This window comes from Trachypithecus francoisi, unplaced genomic scaffold (genome assembly GCF_009764315.1).
Source record: "Trachypithecus francoisi isolate TF-2019V2 unplaced genomic scaffold, Tfra_2.0 Lachesis_group20, whole genome shotgun sequence".
Taxonomy (NCBI): Eukaryota; Metazoa; Chordata; class Mammalia; order Primates; family Cercopithecidae; genus Trachypithecus; species Trachypithecus francoisi.
This window is the reverse complement of record NW_022681466.1, coordinates 17,664,885-17,687,181: the sequence shown is the minus strand read 5'-3', so window position 1 is coordinate 17,687,181 and position 22,297 is coordinate 17,664,885. Positions and strand designations below refer to the sequence as shown.

At 47.9% G+C, this 22,297-nt stretch overlaps 2 protein-coding genes across 5 annotated transcripts in view; one reads left to right on the top strand and one right to left on the bottom strand.

The window, feature by feature from the left end:
- RETREG3 (reticulophagy regulator family member 3) overlaps nucleotides 1–7,642 on the bottom strand; it is a 31,876-nt gene extending 24,234 nt beyond the window's left edge. For 2 of the 4 annotated variants that reach the window (XM_033182938.1, XM_033182937.1), the window contains exon 1: nucleotides 7,303–7,642. In XM_033182938.1, the coding sequence (XP_033038829.1) occupies nucleotides 7,303–7,541 (239 nt within the window). In that variant the 5' untranslated portion in view covers nucleotides 7,542–7,642. Of the gene's footprint in view, nucleotides 1–2,703; nucleotides 2,750–7,302 lie in introns of all 4 variants that reach the window. The other 2 variants (XM_033182939.1, XM_033182940.1) reach the window with 2 other exon arrangements.
- A 119-nt stretch (nucleotides 7,643–7,761) lies between these two features.
- On the top strand, nucleotides 7,762–13,432 carry LOC117066950 (tubulin gamma-1 chain). The gene is made up of 11 exons (XM_033182941.1): nucleotides 7,762–8,010; nucleotides 8,333–8,445; nucleotides 8,647–8,814; nucleotides 10,284–10,352; nucleotides 10,636–10,715; nucleotides 11,153–11,279; nucleotides 11,842–11,928; nucleotides 12,044–12,193; nucleotides 12,455–12,607; nucleotides 12,691–12,852; nucleotides 13,040–13,432. Exons 1-11 carry the CDS (start codon nucleotides 7,962–7,964, stop codon nucleotides 13,235–13,237), a joined length of 1,356 nt encoding a protein of 451 aa, XP_033038832.1. The 5' UTR covers nucleotides 7,762–7,961; the 3' UTR covers nucleotides 13,238–13,432.
- Nucleotides 13,433–22,297: the final 8,865 nt, after the last annotated feature.

Genomic DNA, 22,297 nt, shown 5'->3' with positions numbered 1-22,297 from the left:
GGAGCCCAGTTCAAGACCAGCCTGGGCAACATGGTGAAACCTGTCTCTATGAAAAATACAAAACAAGGCCGGGCGCGGTGGCTCAAGCCTGTAATCCCAGCACTTTGGGAGGCCGAGACGGGCGGATCACGAGGTCAGGAGATCGAGACCATCCTGGCTAACATGGTGAAACCTCGTCTCTACTAAAAAAAAAAAAAAAAAAAAAGAAAAATACAAAACAATTAGCCAGGTATGGTGACACACACCTGTAGTCCCCACTACCTGAGAGGCTCAGGTGGGAGGATGGCTTGAGCCCAGGAGGTTGAGGTTGCAGTGAGCCATGATCACACCACTGCTCTCTAGCCTGGGCAACAGTGAGATCCTGTCCCCCACCAAAAAAAAAAACTTAAGACAGAAATTAGTAAATCATTGCCATTTACATATATTTGAATTATTTTATTATTTGTGAGAGTGAAATTTTATATATCCATTGATTTGTTTTTCCCCCTTTTGTGAACTGTCCCTCCACTTTGTCAGGGACTAAAATCCAATTAAATGATTAGTCTAAATAAAATATCCCTGGAATAGGCCGGGCACGGTGGCTCACACCTGTAATCCCAGCACTTTGGGAGGCCAAGGCAGGCTGATCACGAGGTCAGGAGATCGAGACCATCCTGGCTAACACAGTGAAACCTTGTCTCTACTAAAAATGCAAATAAATAAATAAATAAACAAAAAAATTAGCTGGGCATGGTGGTAGGCACCTGTAGTCCCAGCTGCTGGGGAGGCTGAGGCAGGAGAATGGCGTGAACCTGGGAGGCGGAGCTTGCAATGAGCCGAGATCGCGCCACTGCACTCCAGCCTGGGCAACAGAGCGAGACTCTGTCTCAAAAATAATAATAATAATAAAAAGAATAATAAAATATCCCTGGAATAGCAACTGGTGTCCAGAAACATCGTGAGAAATTCCAGAACCAAACATAAACTTTTGTGGTTAACTACACCATGGAGCCTCACTATTAGTACCAGTAAATTAAAGTTTGCTATAATCATAAATAATGACCACATGTCTATTTTCAAAGACACGATTTCTAGGTTCCTTTGTTATTACACATTAAGCTTGTCTCAAGGGCACTTCAAAACAAAGCATCCCATTCTACAGGGACAGAAAGCCTGTTACTATACAGCACTTGTGACTGCCTGGTTAATGAGCCCAAGTCACCAGTAAATTCAAAGGAAAAATTAACCCAACCTATATCATGCAGTGACAGTTGTTGCTTGCAAAAGAAACCAGACATGAAACCAGCTAGCTGCTAACAGTGGAGAGAAAGCACTCAACCCTACAATTAGGGCAGATAAAAACTAAAGACAAAGAGAGGCGAAGTAAACCAAGGCATCCTTGGGAGTCTTCTTGGCTCACGAAGACAAGAACCCTGCAAAGACTATCATCAGGAACATTTGCTCAACAGATTTCATTAGAAATCTGATGTGTAGATTTTTTTTTTTTTTAACAGAACAAATATCTCTACTTAAATGGGGCCCCCATCTTCCATTTCTGGTTTCTATTATTTTTTACTCAAATCCTAACCTTATAACTCAGAATTGCTGTATATCCTTAATCACTTCTTTGAGTCGTTTTCTTAAATTTTTTTTTTGGGGGGGAAGGAGACAATTTTTACATTTCATTTGTGAAATAACAAATTCTATAATAACCTCCTAGAAATAGAGTATGGTTAACTGAGACTAGTGACTGCAAAAAGCAGATCCCAACAGATATCTCTACTTGGGACTCAGCTTGTGGATTGCTCTAAAACAATATCCCTAATTCAAAGACTATGTAGATTCACAGATTGTTAAAAACCACAAAGTAGTCAAGGTGCAGTGGGTCATGCCTATAATCCTAGCACTTTACGAGGCCAAGCCGGGAGGGCTGTTAGAGCTGAGCAGTTTGAGACCAGCCTGGGCAACATATTGAGATTGTGTCTCTACAAAGGTTTTAAAATAGGCTGGGCCCAGTGGCATGTGCCTCTAGTCCCAGCTACTTGGAAGACTGAGGCAGGAGGACTGCTGGAGCCCAGGAGGTAAAGGCTACAGTGAGCTATGATTGTGCCACTGCACTCCAGCCTGGGCAACAGAGCGAGACCCTGTCCCCCCCGCCAACAACTCCCCCCTTTCCCACCAAAAAAAAAAAACAACTGGGAAAGAGCTCAGCAGTTATGTAGGCCTCCTTGACCGATGTCTTCATGTTAGGTGGGAGAGGGAGCTTGGAGTTCACACATTTCCAGGGTTCATGTACCCTCCTTTGATCTCAGAGTACGAGTCAAACCAAAAAGTTACCCAAATCTGTTCTTTTCTGATCCTGTCAGGATACATGCTTGCTGACTCTCATATTCTTCCCCCAAATCACTCATTCACAGATGAGGTTGAGGCTAATGAAAACACAAGCAATTGGAAGGAACGGCCTGACATTTCTATTATTATCCTAGAAATAATAACAGATCAGTGACCAGAAGTACTCTAGGCTGGAAGATCTCTGATATGGCCACCATCAATTCTATGGTACCTGAAAAAAAAAAAAGTGTGAAAACCTTGGAATACTATAGTGACAAGGTATCTACATCTATCTCCATCTTTTTTTTTTTTTTAAGATGTAAGAAGGCATATTCACAGGTACAGCAAAATACGACCGAGTATACAAAACACTGAAAATTACGAGCTACCTACCTGAATTGTGATTTTTTTTTTGTACTCCTATCCAATCTTCTAATACCTCAAAATGCACAAAAATCTGTAATGATATGCCATTTTTATCCCATTATTCAATACAAATAATAAAAGAGAAACTAAATATTTCAGATTTGATTTTTCTGACTTGAGCTAATGATCCTCCTCCCTTTCTTAAACATTTAAAATGTTTGTTTTTTTTTTTTTTTGAGACGGAGTCCCGCTCTGTCGCCCAGGCTGGAGTACAGTGGCTGGATCTCAGTTCACTGCAAGCTCCGCCTCCCGGGTTTACGCCATTCTCCTGCCTCAGCCTCCCGAGTAGCTGGGACTACAGGCGCCCGCCACCTCGCCCAGCTAGTTTTTTGTACTTTTTAGTAGAGACGGGGTTTCACCGTGTTAGCCAGGATGGTCTCGATCTCCTGACCTCGTGATCCGCCCATCTCGGCCTCCCAAAGTGCTGGGATTACAGGCTTGAGCCACCGCGCCCGGCCTAAAATGTTTGTTAACTGAACACTCTTCGACATTCCTAAGCGAAATGTCAGCACTCATACTCAATATGACACTACTAGAATGTGAAGCCCAAATTTCATTTTAAATCTCTAATTATCTAACAAGGAAGCTCATTTCCCCAAACAATTTTGTGAACTCCAATGCCAGACTATCCAAGTTTCTGGGGACTTAACAGTATCTGTACCTTTCATAGGTAGGAGTCCTCTCCAGAAATGGCATACCCAACTGTTCTTTTAGTCTCAAGAGTCACATTCTCGGCCAGAAACAGTGGCTCATGCCTGTAACCCCAGCACTTTGGGAGACCAAGGTGGGTGGATCACCTGAGGTCAGGAGTTCCAGACCAGCCTGGCCAACATGGTGAAACTCCATCTCTACAAAAATACCAAAATTAGCTAGGCATGATGGCTGGTGCCTGTAATCCCAGCTACTCGGGAGGCTAGGGTGGGAGAATCGCTTGAATCTAGGAGGCGGAAGTTGCAGTGAGCCAAGATCACGCCATTGCGCTCCAGCCTGGGCAACAGAGGAGACTCCATCTCAAAAAAAAAAAAAAAAAGGCCGGGCGTGGTGGTCAGGAGATCGAGACCATCCTGGCTAACATGGTGAAACCCCGTCTCTACTAAAAAACACAAAAAATTAGGCTGGTGTGGTGGTGGGCCCCTGTAGTCTCAGCTACTTGGGAGGCTGAGGCAGTAGAATGGTGTGAATCCGGGAACTGGAGCTTGCAGTGAGCCGAGATCACGCCACTGCACTCCAGCCTGGGCGACAGAGCAAGACTCGGTCTCAAAAAAAAAAAAAAAAAAGTCACATCCTCACTTTGTTGTCTCTCTCCCGCACCTTCTTAAAATGTGATGGGACTGTAACAAGAGTAACTGTGTTCTGGATACACAGCAGACAAGCTACTAGGAAATGCCAAAAATAAAAACCCAATCACAGCAATGTTTTAAGAGACCCAGAGTACAAAAGGGGTATTAAGTGAGCCTCTAAACATAGCATATTAATAAGCTTAAGTAAACACTGGTAGAGGCCCGCAAATTAAAGCTAGCTGTAACATCTAAAGATATGTCCCAGTCACAGCAGCTCCTTATGTGCAGACCTCAACCTCACATTCTGCTTCAGAAACCTCTCTTGTTCAAGAGGCAGATGAAAGGTCCCCTCCTTGCGGATCACGAGGTCAGGAGATCGAGACCATCCTGGCTAACACAGTGAAACCCCATCTCTACTAAAAATACAAAAAATTCACTTTGGGAGGCTGAGACAGGCGGATCACGAGGTCAGGAGATCGAGATCATCCTGGCTAACATGGTGAAACCCCGTCTCTACTAAAAAATACAAAAAACTAGCCGGGCGAGGTGGCAGGTGCCTGTAGTCCCAGCTACTCAGGAGGCTGAGGCAGGAGAATGGCATAAACCCGGGAGGCGGAGCTTGCAGTGAGCTGAGATCCGGCCACTGCACTCCAGCCTGGGCGACACAGCGAGACTCTATCTCAAAAAAAAAAAAAAAAAAAACACAAAATTAGCCGGTGTGGTGGCGGGCGCCTGTAATCCCAGTTACTCGGGAAGCTGAGTCAGGAGAATGGCATGAACCTGGAAGGCGGAGCTTGCAGTGAGCACAGATGGCGCCACTACACTTCCGCCTGGGCGACAGAGCGAGACTCTGTCTCCAAAAAAAAAAAAAAGTCCCCTCCTCAAAAAGAACAGCATACATGCTACCAATTCATTTGCATTAATAAATCTTGGTTTAAAAATCCATTTAAGGCCCAGTACAGTGCAGTGGCTCACATCTGTAATCCCAGCACATTGGGAGGCTGAGGCAGGCGGATTGCTTTGAACTCAGGAGTTTGAGATGAGCCTGGGCAACCTGGCAAAACTCTTGTCTCTACAAAAAAAATACAAAAATTAGCCAGGCATTGGTGGTGCATGCCTGTAATCCCAGCTGCTCGGGAGGCTGAGGCAGGAGAATCGCTTGAACCCGGGAGGGGGAGGTTGCCGTGAGTTGAGATCATGCCATTGCACTCCAGCCTGGGCAACAAGAGCGAAACTCTCTCAAAACAAAAATAAGTAAACCCTGATAAAGTGTCTTTTTTCATCAGGCAGTCATACTTTGATACAAATTGGTTTAATGAGGCCCAGCCTTCTTGCTAAAGAGACGGAAACCACTGTGGGAAATGTTTTGACTGGATAAAACACTCTTCAGTGAGGTGCTATAGTGAAGATTTCTACAGACGGCAATGGGAATCAGTACCTAGGGGTCAAGGAAGAAGCACTTGGCTGGGCACGGTGATGCATGCCTATAATCCCAGCACTTTGGGAGGCCAAGGCAGGAGGATCACGAGAGCCTAGGAGTTCGAGACCAGCCTGCACAATATAGTGAGACCCTGTCTCTACAAAAAGTTTTAAAAATTAGCCAAGCATGGTGATGTGCACCTCTGCCCAGCTACTGTGGAGGCTGAGGTGGGAGGATTGCTTGAGCCCAGATGTGGAAGTTGCAATGAGCCGAGATCATACCATTGCACTCCAGCCTGGGTGACAGAGCAAGACCTTGTCTCAAAAAAAAAGCCAGGCGAAGTGGCTCACGCCTGTAATCCCAACACTCTGGGAGGCCAAGGCAGGCAGATCACCTGACGTCAGGAGTTCAAGACCAGCCTGACCAACATGGAGAAACCCCATCTCTACTAAAAAATACAAAATTAGCCGGTTTTGGTGGCTCATGCCTATAATCCCAGCTACTTGGGGGGCTGAGGTAGGAGAAATGCTTGAATCCTGGAGGGGGAGGTGAGCCAAGATCGCGCCATTGCACTCCAGCCTGGGGAATAAGAGCGAAACTCTGTCTAAAAAAAAAGGGGGGGAAAGCTCTACCAAGAATAAATGAAGAAAGTAGTAGGAAAAGTTTACCATCGAGTATGCTAAAGGCTCTGGAAGCCACAAATGCCAGAGACTACTGTGACACATTTAACTGGGTCTCTTTCAAACTGGGAGAGGATTAGCTTAATAGCTGAACACTGTCTTCGGGTCAATGAACTTGGAATTATTTGTTCTGCTTCAGCTCACTGAAAATCTTTCAGATAAAGGATAATGTTTTGATTTTAAAACCAATTTTAAGGGGAAAGCTATTTTTAGCAAAAACACATTTAAAAAACACACATATTTCGTTTCAGGCTTATCCAGAATAGTCTTAATCCATTCAGCTGCAGAAGGCCCCCTATAAGTCAGTTCCCTCGGAACCTCTTCCATTACGAATAAATCCAAAACTATGGTTGCTAGCTCCTATGAAGTCCGCTTTAGGTGATAACAACTCAGATAACTAGCAGTTCCATTTTCACAGAGCATGACACACACAGATAAAAGCATATTTATAGTGCTACTTTTCCAGCTCGGGAAAACACACACACACTATTGGACATCCTCAATTTCCTTGCCTATAAACAATGGCTACGGATGCCTCTAATTCCTTGGAACAGGGAGGAGTTACAATCACAGGTGGCTTTGAAACGGGTGAAATCTCCGTCATCATTTCCTAACTGTTCTTTAAAAGCTTGTATTTTTCTTTCAACTTTCAGCTTTGGGGGCTCACACTGACGCTCAGACTTCATAAACTTCCTTCCTAGAAATATAACATGCTAATTCATGCGAATCGCTAAAGCTTGTTTTAAAATCACACCTATGGATACCTTTGCAAGACTTCACGGCTGTACTCCAACAATAACTACTAAAACCTCTGGAAACAATCTAGAACTTGCACTTGAACAGACAAGAGAAAGGAAGTGATGGCTTTAAAGGGACGCAGCTTTCCCGGGCTCAAAAGAGGCGCCCTAGCTCACTCTTGAGCGGCTCAAGATGTTACCAGAAGCTCCCGCCAGATGTGCACAGCGGAGGTGCGGGCACCGGTAAGGCAGAGAAGATGGGTGGACGGCCCTGGGAAGAACTGGGGTGCCCAAGCCTGCAGGCGGGATGGAGTGGAAAGAGGTGAGGCAAAATTAGGCAGGTACAGGAAGGAGCCAGTGCAGCGAAGAAAACAGGGCAGGCGAGTACAGCCCTAGAGAAACCGACGAATTCGGGACTCAGAGGGTTTCCGAGGGTCCAGTTCTCTCACCAGAAAGCCGCGTTCAGCCCCAGGCACCACAGGGCGCTCCTGGCTGGCCGCTCCCACACCAGGGCTGCCTGCACCCGACTCAGCAGAGGCTCGTAAGGCCCCAGTACCTCGACCAGGGCCCGCTGCGCCGCCTCAACCTGCTGGTCCCGCTCCCAGGAGCCTGACACATCTCGGCGGCCCCTGAAAGTCGACCCCGAAGCCAGGCCTGGGGCCGCCGCCACCCCTTCGGCCTCCGCCATCTCCCCCTGGCAGCCACAACATCCGGGGCCGTGGCCCGACAGTCACAATAACAGCAACTGCGCAGATGCGCGATTCGGCGTGGGAGGCCGCTTCGCACCACAGCGCGCTTGCGCGCAGGACCAAGCGGGCGTCTACCCAGAGGGGAGGAAGGACGCCAAGTCAAAGTACCCCGCCAGCGCTGAGACGCGGACCCTGATTCGTCGCCGCAGAGCCGTATCAGGAGCCGCGCACGCGCAATCTGCATGAATGAAGGCCAATGCTTAAAGACATGCCATTCATTGCCAGAACTCGGTTCTCATTGGAGCGGAGGAAGCTCGTGGGTGGAGCTTGTTGTTTCGCGCCTGCGTCTTGCGGCGAGCGGGCTGGCGTGCGGCGGCGTTGCGAGCGGGAGCGGCTGCAACGCCGGTGCCTGAGGAGCGATGCCGAGGGAAATCATCACCCTACAGTTGGGCCAGTGCGGCAATCAGAGTGAGCGAAACTCCGGCCCCTCAGCCAGCCAGATTCCTTAGGGTCAATGTGATCTCGCTGTAGGATCCTGGACTCCATCTATCCTTGCCAGAATCGTAGTTCTCTGAAAGGCGAGACATCCCTGACCCAGTGTCCACTTGCCCAGCCCCGAGGGGCCCTCCCCTGCCCTGTCCCTGGCGTACAGTCCTTTCCTCAGACACGGGAGAGTCCTGCGGCTTGACTTCTTATCCCTGGACGCAGGCGCCCAGTCCCCCCGCTCCTGACTGGAACCTGCCCGGAACTAGATATCTTCTTTCTCCCCTGCCCCCCCCCACACCCCCAGTTGGGTTCGAGTTCTGGAAACAGCTGTGCGCTGAGCATGGTATCAGCCCCGAGGGCATCGTGGAGGAGTTCGCCACCGAAGGCACTGACCGCAAGGACGTCTTTTTCTACCAGGTGCCCCCAGCGACTTGGCCAGGGGCGGTAATGGCCCGAGGGGGTGGAAGGGAAGGGAGTGGCCTGGTACTGGGAACCCTGCTGGGCAGAGGGGCCAGGCGGCTGGCTTGAGGAGGGAGGCTGGAGGGAGCCAGAGTTGAGAGGACTTAGGACTTGGGCCACCCTAGCTGATTGGGCCCCCTACTGGACTCCCCTTGACAGGCAGACGATGAGCACTACATCCCCCGGGCCGTGCTGCTGGACCTGGAGCCCCGGGTGATCCACTCCATCCTCAACTCCCCCTATGCCAAGCTCTACAACCCAGAGAACATCTACCTGTCGGAGCATGGAGGAGGAGCTGGCAACAACTGGGCCAGTGGATTCTCCCAGGTCGTTTCCTATTCCCTGACAGGGCCCACAACTCCCTGGGTAGGGACAGGCCCTATGACGTCCCGGAGAGAGAGGAAACCAGATCAGGGATGTATGAATGCTGGAGGGAGAGATGTGGCTGCAGGGAGTGGACTATGTAATATTGTCAAGCGCCTATGCTAGCTAATGCAGTGTGCCAGGCCATTCTAAGTGCTTTATATATATTAATTTTTCTAAATCTCCCAACAACCCTAGAAGTAAGTACTACAGGCCCACAGTCCTTTATGTGCCTTTCCAGGATCCAGAAAGCCATGAAACCAAAGGGCATTTCAAAACTAGTTCAGCAGCAAAAACAAATCTCAATGAAGACAGGCTGTTTCTTTTTTATTTATTTATTATTATTATTTTTTGAGACAGAGTCTCACTCTGTTGCCCAGGCTGGAGTGCAGTGGCGTGATCTTGGCTCACTGCAACCTCTGCCGCCTGGGTTCAAGCGATTCTCCTGCCTTAGCTTCTCGAGTAACTGGGATTACAGGCACTTGCCATCACGCCTGGCTAATTTTTGTATTTTTAGTGGAGATGGGGTTTCACCGTGTTAGCCAGGATGGTCTTGATCTCCTGACCTCGTGATCCGCCTGCCTCGGCCTCCCAAAGTGCTAGGATTACAGGCCTGAACCACCGCGCCGGCCCTATAGTTTCTATCCAACTTATTGTCATTACTGATGCCTTTTATTACAGAAATACTAATGTGTTTGATTAACATGCTTCTGACTCCCACTGGAATTTTATTTAGTATATATTATATATACCGTAATAACTTTTTAAAATCTGAAATATTTTGAATTCCAAAACGTAACTGGCCCCAACACTGTTAGATAAGGGTATATGGACCTGTATTATTACCTTCATTGTACAGATGAGGAAACTGAGGCATAGAGCAATTAAATAAGCTGCCCAAAGCTACATAGAAGTAGAGTTAATGGGCCGGGCACGGTGGTTCATGCCTGTAATCCTAGCACTTTGGGAGGCCAAGGCGGGCAGATCACCTGAGGTCAGGAGTTCAAGACCAGCCTAGCCAACATGGTGAAACTCTGATTCTACTAAAAATACAAAAAATAGCTGGGCATGGTGACACGTGTCTGTAATCCCAGCTCCTGGGGAGACTGAGGCAGGAGAATCACTTGAACCCGGGAGGCGGAGGTTGCTGTGAGCCAAGATCATGTCACTGCACTCTAGTCTGGGAGACAGAGAAAGACTCCGTCTCAAAAAAAAAAAAAATAGAGCTAATGTATTGAACCCAGGTAGTCTGGGTTTAGAGTGCTTTCTTGTAACCACTGCACCGTACCGCCTCTCAATGTAGATAAAAAGCAGGCAGCTATGCTCCATAAAAGGACTCCTGGGTGCTATAAGGAGAATCGAGGGTGGCTTTTCTGAGGCTGGAGTCCTCCCGTGGTTCTGTCCCACTCTGACCCTCCCCCATGTCTGTACAGGGAGAAAAGATCCACGAGGACATTTTTGACATCATAGACCGGGAGGCAGATGGTAGTGATAGTCTAGAGGTAAGTGTCCCAGGAATGCTGGTAGGAGCCGACATAGGCAAGGCTTGGCAGCACCCTCTAGAAGCGACCTGTTAGGAACAAGACCCACTCATGTACCCTTTGCACTGGACAGAAGCTATGAGGCCTTGCTGGAAACAAGGCAGTCGCCTAAGCTATATAAGTGAGGGGACTAGAGGGGAAGCAAGGGCTCGGGAAAATGGGAGTCCTGAAAAATTATGAGATGGGTCTAGTTTGACATCTTGCCACTAGATACCTGGACACTGACTGCCGCTTCCCCATGCAGGGCTTTGTGCTGTGTCACTCCATTGCTGGGGGGACAGGCTCTGGACTGGGCTCCTACCTCTTAGAACGGCTGAATGACAGGTAAGTTTGTGTCTGGGGATTAGGAAAGGTTTCCAGCTTGGCTTCCTAAATGACTAGTGGACCCAGCAGATATAACTCCATATTTGCTGGAACAGGAAAGAGTTCTATTCCCTCCTATAGAGAGGAAAATGAAGTTACAATGACTGAGAACCCCATCACACTCCCAGTAGTGGGAACTGGAGCCTGGAACCTGAGCCCTGGATGAAAGTCGAGGGAGTGTGACCAGGTGTGGATTTGGAAGCCCAGAGTCTAAGATGTCTCTGCCTTTCCCCCTGTAGGGTTACAGACTTCCAAAAGTCAAGGCTCCCTTCTCTACTGATCTGACCCCACCCCAGTTTCGCCATCAAGATTTAGCTGCTTCTGGACAGTTGTTAGGGAGCATCATGTTCACAGCACCTGCAGTCTGTTGCCCTGATCCTTTCCCCAACCGCCACCAGGTATCCTAAGAAGCTGGTGCAGACATACTCAGTGTTTCCCAACCAGGACGAGATGAGCGATGTGGTGGTTCAGCCTTACAATTCACTCCTCACACTCAAGAGGCTGACGCAGAACGCAGACTGTGTGGTGAGTCCTAGATTCTACCTCTCCCAACTCTCAACACCCCATACCCACTCAAGTCTATTAAATCATTTTCATGTATTTAAAAAAATCCATTTTAGCCAGGTGCGGTGGCTCATAGCTGTAATCCTAGCACTTTGGGAGGCCAAGGTGGTTGGATCACTTGAGTCTAGGAGTTCAAGACCAGCCTGGGCAACATGGTGAAACACCATCTCTACTAAAAATACAAAAATTAGTTGGGAGTGGTGGTACATGCAGAAGGATCACTTGAGCCTCAGAGGCAGAGGCTGCACTGAACAGAGATCATGCCACTGACTGCACTCCAGCCTGGGTGACAAAGTGAAATGCTGTCTCAAAAAAAAAAAAAAAAAACTGTTTAAATAAGATGAAAAGAAAAATTTAAAAATCCATTTTGAGCCCTCCTTTGCCCTATGTCAGTGCAAATCCTTTTCAGTGGATCTTTCTGGCCATAAAACTCAAAGGAATTTTAAGCTTCAGAGCCTAGGGTCAGGCAGAGCTCCTGTTTTCCCTATCCCCATTGATCTGTGACCCTCCTCTGTCCCCGCAGGTGGTGCTGGACAACACAGCCCTGAACCGGATTGCCACAGACCGCCTGCACATCCAGAACCCGTCCTTCTCCCAGATCAACCAGCTGGTGGGCCCCCATTCCCAGACTCCTTTGGACTAGAATCCCTCCTTGTTTTAGGGTCATCTGGGGAAGGGAGGTCCCACTGTGGCCGAGGCCCATGACATGGCACCCCTGTCCCCAGGTGTCCACCATCATGTCGGCCAGCACCACCACCCTGCGCTACCCCGGCTACATGAACAATGACCTCATCGGCCTCATCGCCTCGCTCATTCCCACCCCACGGCTCCACTTCCTCATGACTGGCTACACCCCACTCACTACGGATCAATCAGTAAGAGCAGCCTTCAGTGTCCCAGGCCAGGCCGGTCCGGGGCCCAGCAGGCCCTGCCCTAGCCTTTCTGTCTTCCCCACTGCCCCAAGAGCTGCCCTTTGCGGGCCCCGAGGCGCTGTGCTCAGGGACTAGCACAGAGCAGGCAACTTTCTTACTAACTTGCTCTCTACCCTCCCTCTGCCTTTGGCTTCTGCCAAGGAGAAGCCAAAGGGGGACTCTGCCCTGAGCGCTGGCCAGGTTCCTGTCTCACTGTCCCATCAGGTGGCCAGCGTGAGGAAGACCACGGTCCTGGATGTCATGAGGCGGCTGCTGCAGCCCAAGAACGTGATGGTGTCCACAGGCCGAGACCGCCAGACCAACCACTGCTACATCGCCATCCTCAACATCATCCAGGGAGAGGTGGACCCCACCCAGGTAGGGGAGGCCCCTTCATCCCGCACCCTGGACCCGCAGGGGTAGAGGAGAGGCCACCTCCACTGCTCCTGTGCCCACCCCAGGTCCACAAGAGCCTGCAGAGGATCCGGGAACGGAAGTTGGCCAACTTCATCCCGTGGGGCCCCGCCAGCATCCAAGTGGCCCTGTCGAGGAAGTCTCCCTACCTGCCCTCGGCCCACCGGGTCAGTGGGCTCATGATGGCCAACCACACCAGCATCTCCTCGGTGAGTCTCACAGTTTGCATCATTTTTTCCCTGAATCAGTTTCCTGACTATACCTCACGTCTCCGCATCTGCTGGCCCTACTTCTAGCTTTTTTGCTGTGGGCATGGCCCAGCCTTGGTTCCCCGGCTTTCTGGGCCATAGTATTCTTTTAAGTTCTTTGTAACCCCTGTTTTCTGCACACCCCAAGCTCTTCGAGAGAACCTGTCGCCAGTATGACAAGCTGCGGAAGCGGGAGGCCTTCCTGGAGCAGTTCCGCAAGGAGGACATGTTCAAGGACAACTTTGATGAGATGGACACATCCAGGGAGATTGTGCAGCAGCTCATCGATGAGTACCATGCGGCCACACGGCCAGACTACATCTCCTGGGGCACCCAGGAGCAGTGAGTTCCCCAGGACAAGGGACCCTCATCTGCCTTACTGGTTGGCCCAGGCCCTGCCTGACTGACTACTCCTTCAGAGCACAGATCAGGGAACTCATGTATCTCTTTCTCATATACATGCACTCTCTGTTGGCCTGTGAACACATTTACTTCTCCTCTTATAAGACTATTTATCTTTAATAAAGCACTGGATATAAATGAAGTCACTGGTCCCTTTAAAGCTTTTGGGTTCTGGAGATGCCAGGGGTGAGGGGATGCCTGTTCTTTCTCCATCACTCTGACAGGGTCCTCGCCCACTTCCAGCATCTTCAATTCTGAACCAACAGCTTCCTTTTTCTTCTGCCTAGTTTTGGAGAACGCTAGTGGGGTTTGACCCACCTGAAATTCCTTTCCAGGGTAAAAAGGCCCACAGATATTACTTTGTTCTCTGTCTGACCCTTTCTGGGTCCCCATTCCCTCCCACCCTCACCGTATCAGGTGAATATTCCAGCAGCTTCATGTTTCCACCTCAGAGTGTCTGGTTAACCACAACCTCAGGCTCAAGGCCACCACCCCTGCCACTAGGCCATGAACAAGCAATGGAGTCCAACCTAATACCTCTAAGTTTCTAGCAAGCAGTCCAGGAGAGCCGCTTGCTTCAGGCAGTTGGAGTCTAGCAACATCAAGTCAACAGACCAAATCTAAAGCCTAGACTGTAAGCAGGATCATAAGTGGTTCCATAGCTAAGGCACCATAATTCTCTTCTCAAGTGGTCGCCAGTAATTTAAATGGCCGGTGCCTTCTACTCTTGGTGGAAGATTGTAGGGAGGTAGTAAATACATAGGGGCCTAAGTCTCCAGGATTGGATTTTGTTTTTTGTTTTTTTTTGAGACAGGGTCTTGCTCTGTCAGTCTGTCACCCAGGCTGGAATACAGTGGCATAATCACGGCTCACTGCATCCTCGACCTTCCTGGCTCAGGTGATCCTTCCTGTCTCAGCCTCCTAAGTAACTGGGATCACAGGCACACACCACCTAAATCTTCAGGATAAAAAGGGCAAAGCAGGTTATCCTGAGAGCATGGTAGATTGTCAGGACCCCATTAGGGTCACCATAAAGATATATCGTAGTAACAGCTAACATGTACACATATGCTATGAGAAGTACATTATTTTGTTGAATCCTCACAACAACCCTATGAAGTGGTAGATACTAATTTTTTTTTTTTTTTTTTTTGAGACGGAGTCTCACTCTGTCGTCCAGGCTGGAGTGCAGTGGCCGGATCTCAGCTCACTGCAAGCTCCACCTCCCGGGTTTACGCCATTCTCCTGCCTCAGCCTCCCGAGTAGCTGGGACTACAGGCGCCTGCCACCTCGCCCGGCTAGTTTTTTGTATTTTTTAGTAGAGATGAGGTTTCACCGTGTTCGCCAGGATGGTCTCGATCTCCTGACCTCGTGATCTGCCCGTCTCGGCCTCCCAAAGTGCTGGGATTACAGGCTTGAGCCACCACGCCCGGCCGGTAGATACTAATTTTTAAAACTTGATAGCAAGGCCGGGTGCGGTGGTTCACGCCTATAATCCCAGCACTTTGGGAGGCTGAGGCTGGTGAATCACAAGGTCAGGAGTTCGAGACCATCCTGGCTAACATGGTGAAACCCCGTCTCTACTAAAAATACAAAAAAATTAGCTGGGCGTGGTGGGGGGCACCTGTAGTCCTAGCTGCTGGGTGTGAACCCGGGAGGCGGAGCTTGCAGTGAGCCGAGATCGTGCCACTGCGCTCCAGCCTGGGAGACAGAGCAAGACTCCATCTCAAAAAAATAAAAAATGAGCCGGGCGTGGAGGCAGGCGCCTATAGTCCCAGCTACTTGGGAGGCTGAGGCAGGAGAATGGCGTGAACCTGGAAGGCGGAGCTTGCAGTGAGCCAAGATCATGCCACTGCACTCCAGCCTGGGCAACAGAGCAAGACTCTGTCTCAAAAAAATAATAATAAATAAAAATAACAATAAAAGTACAAATAAAAACAATACAGTATAACAATGATTTACAAGCATTTACCTTGTATTAGGTACTACAAGTAATCTAGAGATGATTTAAAGTACAATACAGGAGGATGTGCATAGGTTATGTGTAAATTCTATACCATTTCATATAGTTTCTTCTTTCTGATTTTTTTTGAGACAGTCTCACTCTGTTGCCCAGTGCAGTGCAGTGGCGCCATCTCGGCTCACCGCAACCTTTTCCTCCCAGGTCAAGAAATTCTTGTGCCTCAGCTTCCCTAGTAGCTGGGATACACACATGCGCCGCCATGCCCAGCTAATTTTTGTATTTTTTATAGATATGAGGTTTCTCTATGTTGGCCAGGCTGGTCTCGAACTCTTGGCTTCAAGTGATCCGCCCACCTCGGCCTCCCAAAGTGCTGGGATTACAAGCATGAGCCATGGCCATATTTTATTTTTTCTATACCATTTTATTTAATTAAGCATCTGCAGATTTTGGCATTCTTGGGTGTCCTGGAACCAATGCCCTGTGGGTACCAAGCGACAACTGTACTTGCTCACTATTGGCCTAGGAATATAATTTTCCTTCTATGAACCTGTTTATCTTTCATGGTTATCCCCCCTGCCAGTTAAGTATGAACCTGTTTATCTTTCATAAAGTTCTACATGTGAACAGAGAGAACAATATACAGGCCAGACCCCTATGAACAGAGGAGACCCTTTCAGGACTGATGGGCAGAGAACAGGCCATCAGAAGCCAGGCCCTAGGCTGACTGAGGGGTGGCAGAGAGGCCACAAGCCTGTTAACATCACAGCCAAGACAACCAACCTGTCACTATCAGTTGCCAATGTCTTCAGGGGGCGGACTCGGAGAGCCAGCCTGGTTGGTGTGAACCAGCTGCCTGTTCTCCCAAAAGGAAAGAAGATGATTTCAGTGAAAACCAGTGTGCACCTGGTCCTTTCTCAGCTCCTCCTCCTACTTCTGTACCACTAGTTTCCTTGTCTCAGTTCTCCTTTCCTTCCCCTTCCCTTGAAGACCAACCTTGCATAAGTTGTGCATGAGTGCTGGTGCTGAGTAGGGGATCACAAACTGGCACAAGTACTGAGGCTGCTGTATGTGAGTGGCCACCTGGCCCACCTCCAGGCCATAAGCAACCCCGAGGCCCTCCTTTGGAGGATCCCGTAAAGTAGCATGTAAAGCCCTGAGCAGGAGAAAACACCAGGTAGTCTAGAATAAAAGTTATGTCTGGTTAGTACTACAGCCACCAACCCAGAGGGGTGAATACATGCCCTGCAGGGGGGAAATGGAGCTGCAAAGACACCTCCTTTTCCTGACGGCTAAGTATCAGGCATTATAAGCACAGACAAAGCCTTCAGTGCTAACTTCAGAACCGGATCCCTCCCCCAAGGCTATTTCCAGATCACCCATCACCCCAAACCAGGGCAGCCCCTCCCTGTTCTTGGCCAGCCTGCAAACCCCAAAGTGTGTCAACTAGAGGGCAGCTCAGAGGCCAGGTGGAAAGGGAGGGAGGCCTCTGGGAATCAGGACAGCAGGTGGTGCTGGTAGTGAAAAGTCCCTGTGGTGTGAGAGACTGTAAGCCACAGAAGAGACTGTCCCCGCTGAGAGACAAGGACTGCTGCAGAAACAGAGGAAAAGCCTGGAGGCGGGCCAGTCCTCAAGCCTGGAACAGGAACTTCTCTGCAACTAAATAAGAGAAAATTAGCTCTTTAAAGCTAATGTTCCTAGACTTCAGTGTTATGTGACCCCAGGGACCCTCAAACATGCATGACACGGAGATCTATATCAGGAAGCACATAGGCAAAAATAGAACTGTGTAAATGAATCTGAAACTTAGAAGCTGTAACTTTGGGAAGTGAGACGTGAAGAGGTGGCAAGCACACGCGGTGGGTGGGGAGCACGTGGCGAGCAGAGACACTGGACAAAGACTTGGTGGGTCAGTCCATTAAGCCTTATCCTGCTCTCTGCCAGTTGCAAACATTCTAGATCTCCCTAGAAAATGGGCTCCTCAGTGGAGAGTCCATTGAAATCCAACATACAACCCACCCCCAAGTAATGCCTGCTCCCAGCACTTACTCCCTTTCCATTCCTTCTCAAGTATCTCAAGCAGGGAAGGGGCTGCCCTAGGAAGGTAACAGAAATATTTGAAATTGACATTCTGAATTACGAATACATCACTTATTAAAAGATTTAATTAAATTTGGCCAGGTGCGGTGGCTCACGTCTGTAATCCCAGCACTTTGAGAGGCCGAGGCAGGTCAGGAGTTCGAGACCAGCCTGACCAACACAGTGAAACCCTGTCTCTATGAAAAATACAAAAATTAGCCAGGTATGGTGGTAGGCCTTTAATCCCACCTACTTGGGAGGCTGAGTCAGGAGGATTGCTTGAACCCCAGAGGCAGAGGTTGAAGCAAGCCGAGATTGTGTCACTGCACTCCAGCCTGGGCAACAGAGCGAAACTCCATCTCAAAAAAAAAAAAAGTTTTTAAATTAACCAGGCATGATGGTGCATACCTGTGGTCCCTGCTACTCCAAGCTGAGGTGGGAGGATCACTTGACCCAGGAGGTCAAGGTGACAGTAAGCTGTGATCATGCTATTGTTCTCCATCCTGGGCAAGAGAGTGAGACCCTGGCCACTCCAAAAAAACCAATAAATATTCCATGATGGGGACAAAAAATTAAATAAATAAAATAAGAACAACACCCCCCCCCGAAATCCCCACATTCCCTTAGACCTAGGAAAACCAGGACAGTTGGTCACCCTAAATGAAAGACTACCACGGAGAATGATTAGAAAATTGCAAAGCAGTACATATAAATAATCAGGGGTGAATTAAGGCCTGATAGATATTTGTTCATGAATTAAGCAAGCATTATTAAAAACGGAGATTGAGTTGCCCAGCACTAAGCTTCACAATTCACCCTACTAAAGGGGTTCCCACTTTTACCAGAGGGGTGACATAGCATTGTTACCATTTGAATAGTGTTTTACCCTGCACTATGCACTTGCACATGCATTCATTATCTGGGTTTTTTGAGGGAGGTTTTTTCGTCATTTATCATCATAGGAAATCAGTTCAGGGAGGTTAAGTAATTTGTCCAACATCACACACCTGGTACATAAAAGACACACTAGACCTCGTGTCCTCTGGCACCAAATCAATATACTCTTTCCCCCACACCCACTAAGAAGTGCTCTGAGGTGATACAACCTGAATTAAAGTTTGTTTTGGGAGTATTTATTTATTTATTCAAGACAAAGTCTCGCCCTGTCACCCAGGCTGGAGTGCAGTGGCACGATCTCGGTTCACTGCAACCTTCGCCTCCCAGGTTCAAGCAATTCTCCTGTCTCAGCCTCCCAATTAGCTGGGACTACAGGTGCACGCTACCATACCCAGCTCATTTTTGTATTTTCAGTAGAGACAGGGTTTTGCCATATTAGTCAGGCTGGTCTTGAACTCCTGACCTCAGGTGATCCACCTGCCTCGACCTCCCAAAGTGCTGGGATTACAGGCATGAGCCACTGTGCCCGGCCTTTTGTGTTTTATTTTTGAGACAGGGTCTCTGTTGCCCAGGCTGGAGTATGGGTGACACAATCATGGCTCACTTCAGCCTTGGCTGAAGCTACCTTCCTGCCTCTGCCTCCCAAGTAGCTGGGACCACTGGTGCGCGCCATCATGCCTGGCTAATTTTTAAAATTATTTGTAGAGACAAGGTCTCCCTATGTTGCCCAGGTTGGTCTCGAACTCTTGGCCTCAAGAGATCCTCTTGCCCCAGCTTCCCAAAGTGCTGGCATTACAGGCATAAGCCTCTGGGCCTGGCCTCAGTTGCAGGTTCTTTTCTTTTTTTGGAGACGGAGTCTCTCTCTGTCGCCCAGGCTGGAGTGCAGTGGCGCTATCTCCACTCACTGCAAGCTCCGCCTCCCGGGTTCACGCCATTCTCCTGCCTCAGCCTCCCGTGTAGCTGGGACAACAGGCACCCGCCACCGCGCCTGGCTGAGTTTTGTGTTTTTAGTAGAGACGGGGTTTCACCATGTTAGCCAGAGTGGTCTCGATCTCCTGACCTCGTGATCCGCCCGTCTCGGCCTCCCAAAGTGCTGGGATTACAGGCGTGAGCCACCGCACCTGGCCAGTTGCAGGTTCTTAAGTGAGAAGGGACATGATGAAATCTGTGTTTTAGGGCCAGTGCAGTGGCTCACACCTGTAATCCCAGCACTTTGGGAGGCCGAGGCAGTGAAATTGCTTGAGCCCAGAAGTTTGAGAATAGCCTGGGCAACATAGCAAAACCCGGTCTCTAGAAAATATTTAAAAATTAGCAGGGCATGGTGGTGTGCACCTGTGGTCCCAGCTACTTGGGGGGCTGAGGTGGGAGGATCACTTGAACCCAGGAGGTAGAGGTTGCAGTAAGCTGAGATCACACCAATGTACTCCAGCCTGAGTGACAGAGCAAGACCTTGTTTCAAAAAAAAATAAAAATAAAAATAAAAATCTGTGTTTTAGGATACTCTGTCTGAAGCTGGCTTAAAATGTAAATCAGCACCATTTAGTAAATTGGCACCTTTTTAAGTGAAAAAAACATTCAGTGGTTTCTGGGGGTGTTGTTGTTGTTTAGAGACAGTCTCGTTCTGTCACTCAGGCTGGAGTATAGTGGTACAATCATAGTTCATGGTAACCTTGAACTCCTGTGTTCAAGCAATCCTCCCACCTCAGTGTGCCAAGTACCTGGGACTACAGGTGGTGCCACCATACCTGGCTAATTTAAATTTTATATTTTTTTTAGAAATGGGGTCTCACTATATTGCCCAGGTTGATCTCAAACTCCTGGCCTCAAGTGATCCATTTGCTTTGGCCTCACAAATTGCTGGGATTAAGGCATGAGCCACTGCACCTGGCCTTTCTTTTTGTTTTCTATATTTTCCAAATGGTCTATAATGAATATGTATTACTTTTATAATCAGAAAGAAGTATATTTTAAGTGTAAATAAGTAGAAGAGTAAACAGGAAAAGAAGCTAGAGGTAAAGTGGCCACAGATGGTAAATGACAATAAGGTAGATATGAAAAGCAGAGATGATGACAACAGAACAGAAGAAATCTAACTGCTTGGTGGTGGAGATCAGTACATTCTTATTTCAGACACTTTTACTGTCTTTCTGAAAACTATGGGAGACATGAGGGTTTAGGATTATTTCAAAAACAGGTGGAGGCTGGATACTCATGCCTGTAATCCCAGCACTTTGGGAGGCCAAGTCGGGAGGATCACTTGAGGTCGGGAGTTTAAGACCAGCCTGGGCAACATAGCGAGACCCTGTCTCCACAAAAATAAGCCAGACCTGGTGGCAGGTGCCTGTATTCCTAACTACTCAGGAGGCTGGAGCGAGGAGGATTGCTTGAACCCAGAAGTTTAAGGCTACAGTGAACTATGACTGTGCCCCTGCACTCCAGCCTGGGCAACAGAGGGAGATCCTATCTCAAAAAAAAAAAAAAAAAAGTGGATATATTTGATTCAAGTTTAGAACTACAAAAGAATATCAAGCAAAGAAACAAGTTCAATATTTTTCATACCATGACCAACAAGAAAAATTAACATTCTAAATGAACTTTCTATATTAATTAGTGTACAAGTATTATAAAATATATATTTATAATATACAATGTATACATTATATGCAATATAAATGGATGTAAAGTATTTCAACAAAAGTCTTGTTTTTTTGTTTTTATGTTTGTTTGTTTTGTTTTGTTTGTTTGTTTTTCAGGAGACAAGGTCTCACACTGTCACCCAGGCTGGAGTGCAGTGGCATGATCATAGCTCAGTGAGGTCTCAAATTGCTGGGCTCAGCCTGTAATCCCAGCACTTTGGGAAGCCAAGGTGGGCGGATTACCTGACTTCAGGAGTTTGAGACCAGCTTGGCCAACATGGTGAAACCCTGTCTCTACTAAAAAGACAAAAATTAGCCAGGCATGGTGGTAGGCACCTGTAATCCCAGCTATTTGGGAGGCTGAGGCAGGAGAATCACTAGAACCCAGGAGGCAGAGGTTGCAGTGAGCCAAGATTGCCCCATTGCACTCTAGGCTTGGCCACAAGAGTGAGACTTTGTCTCAAAAAAAAAAAAGATTTACTGGGATCAAGTATAATCCTCCTGCCTCAGCCTCCCGAGTAGCTAGGACTACAGGTGGCTGCCACCACAGCTGGCCTCAGTGAAACTCTTAAAGGGATGAGTAAATACTTGAAATGCTAGGGATGGACTACTGAACATAAACATAATTTTTGTTTTATTTTCGTTTTTTATTTTATTATTATTATTATTATTATTTTTACATAAACATAATTTTTGCATATAATCATATGCTTTCATTTGTTTTTTCAAATTCAAAATAAAATGTTGCAAAATATAACTTGTCCAGCTAGGCACAGTGGCTCACACCTGTAATCCCAGCACTTCGGGAGGCCGAGGCAGTGGGATTGCTTGAGCCCAGGAGTTTGAGAACAGCCTGGGCAACATGGTGAAACCCTGTCTCTACAAAAAATAAAAAAATTAGCTGGGTGTGGTGGCACACACCTGTACCCAGTTACTTGGGGGGCTGAGGTGGGACAGTGTCTTATGGGCTGGGACAGTGTCTTTATCTCTATTTCCCTGTTATCTACCACAGGCCCTGCAATTGTAGCTGTTCAAAATACATTTGTGAACAAATGAAAAAATGATGTCAAGGCCATAACTTTTAGTTCTCCTCTTTTCATTAACGAGAAGACATTAAGAGACTTGCCACATAATCAAATAAAAGCACACCCCAGGACAAATTAATGAGTTGACCACATTGGATCAGGAATATTGAGACGTTAATCCTAGACTGTTCTCAGAGAGGAGGTGGAAAACGGGGAAAGAGAAGTAATTTCTCCAACTATAAATTAACGTATTAAAATTCCTGCATAACATAAGACATCCCAAGATTCTTTTTTTTTTTTTTTTTTTGACACAGGGTCTTGCTTTGTCACCCAGGTTGGAGTGCAGTGGCATGATCACGACTCACTGTAGCCTTGACCTTCTGGGCTCAAGCAATTCTCCTCCCTCA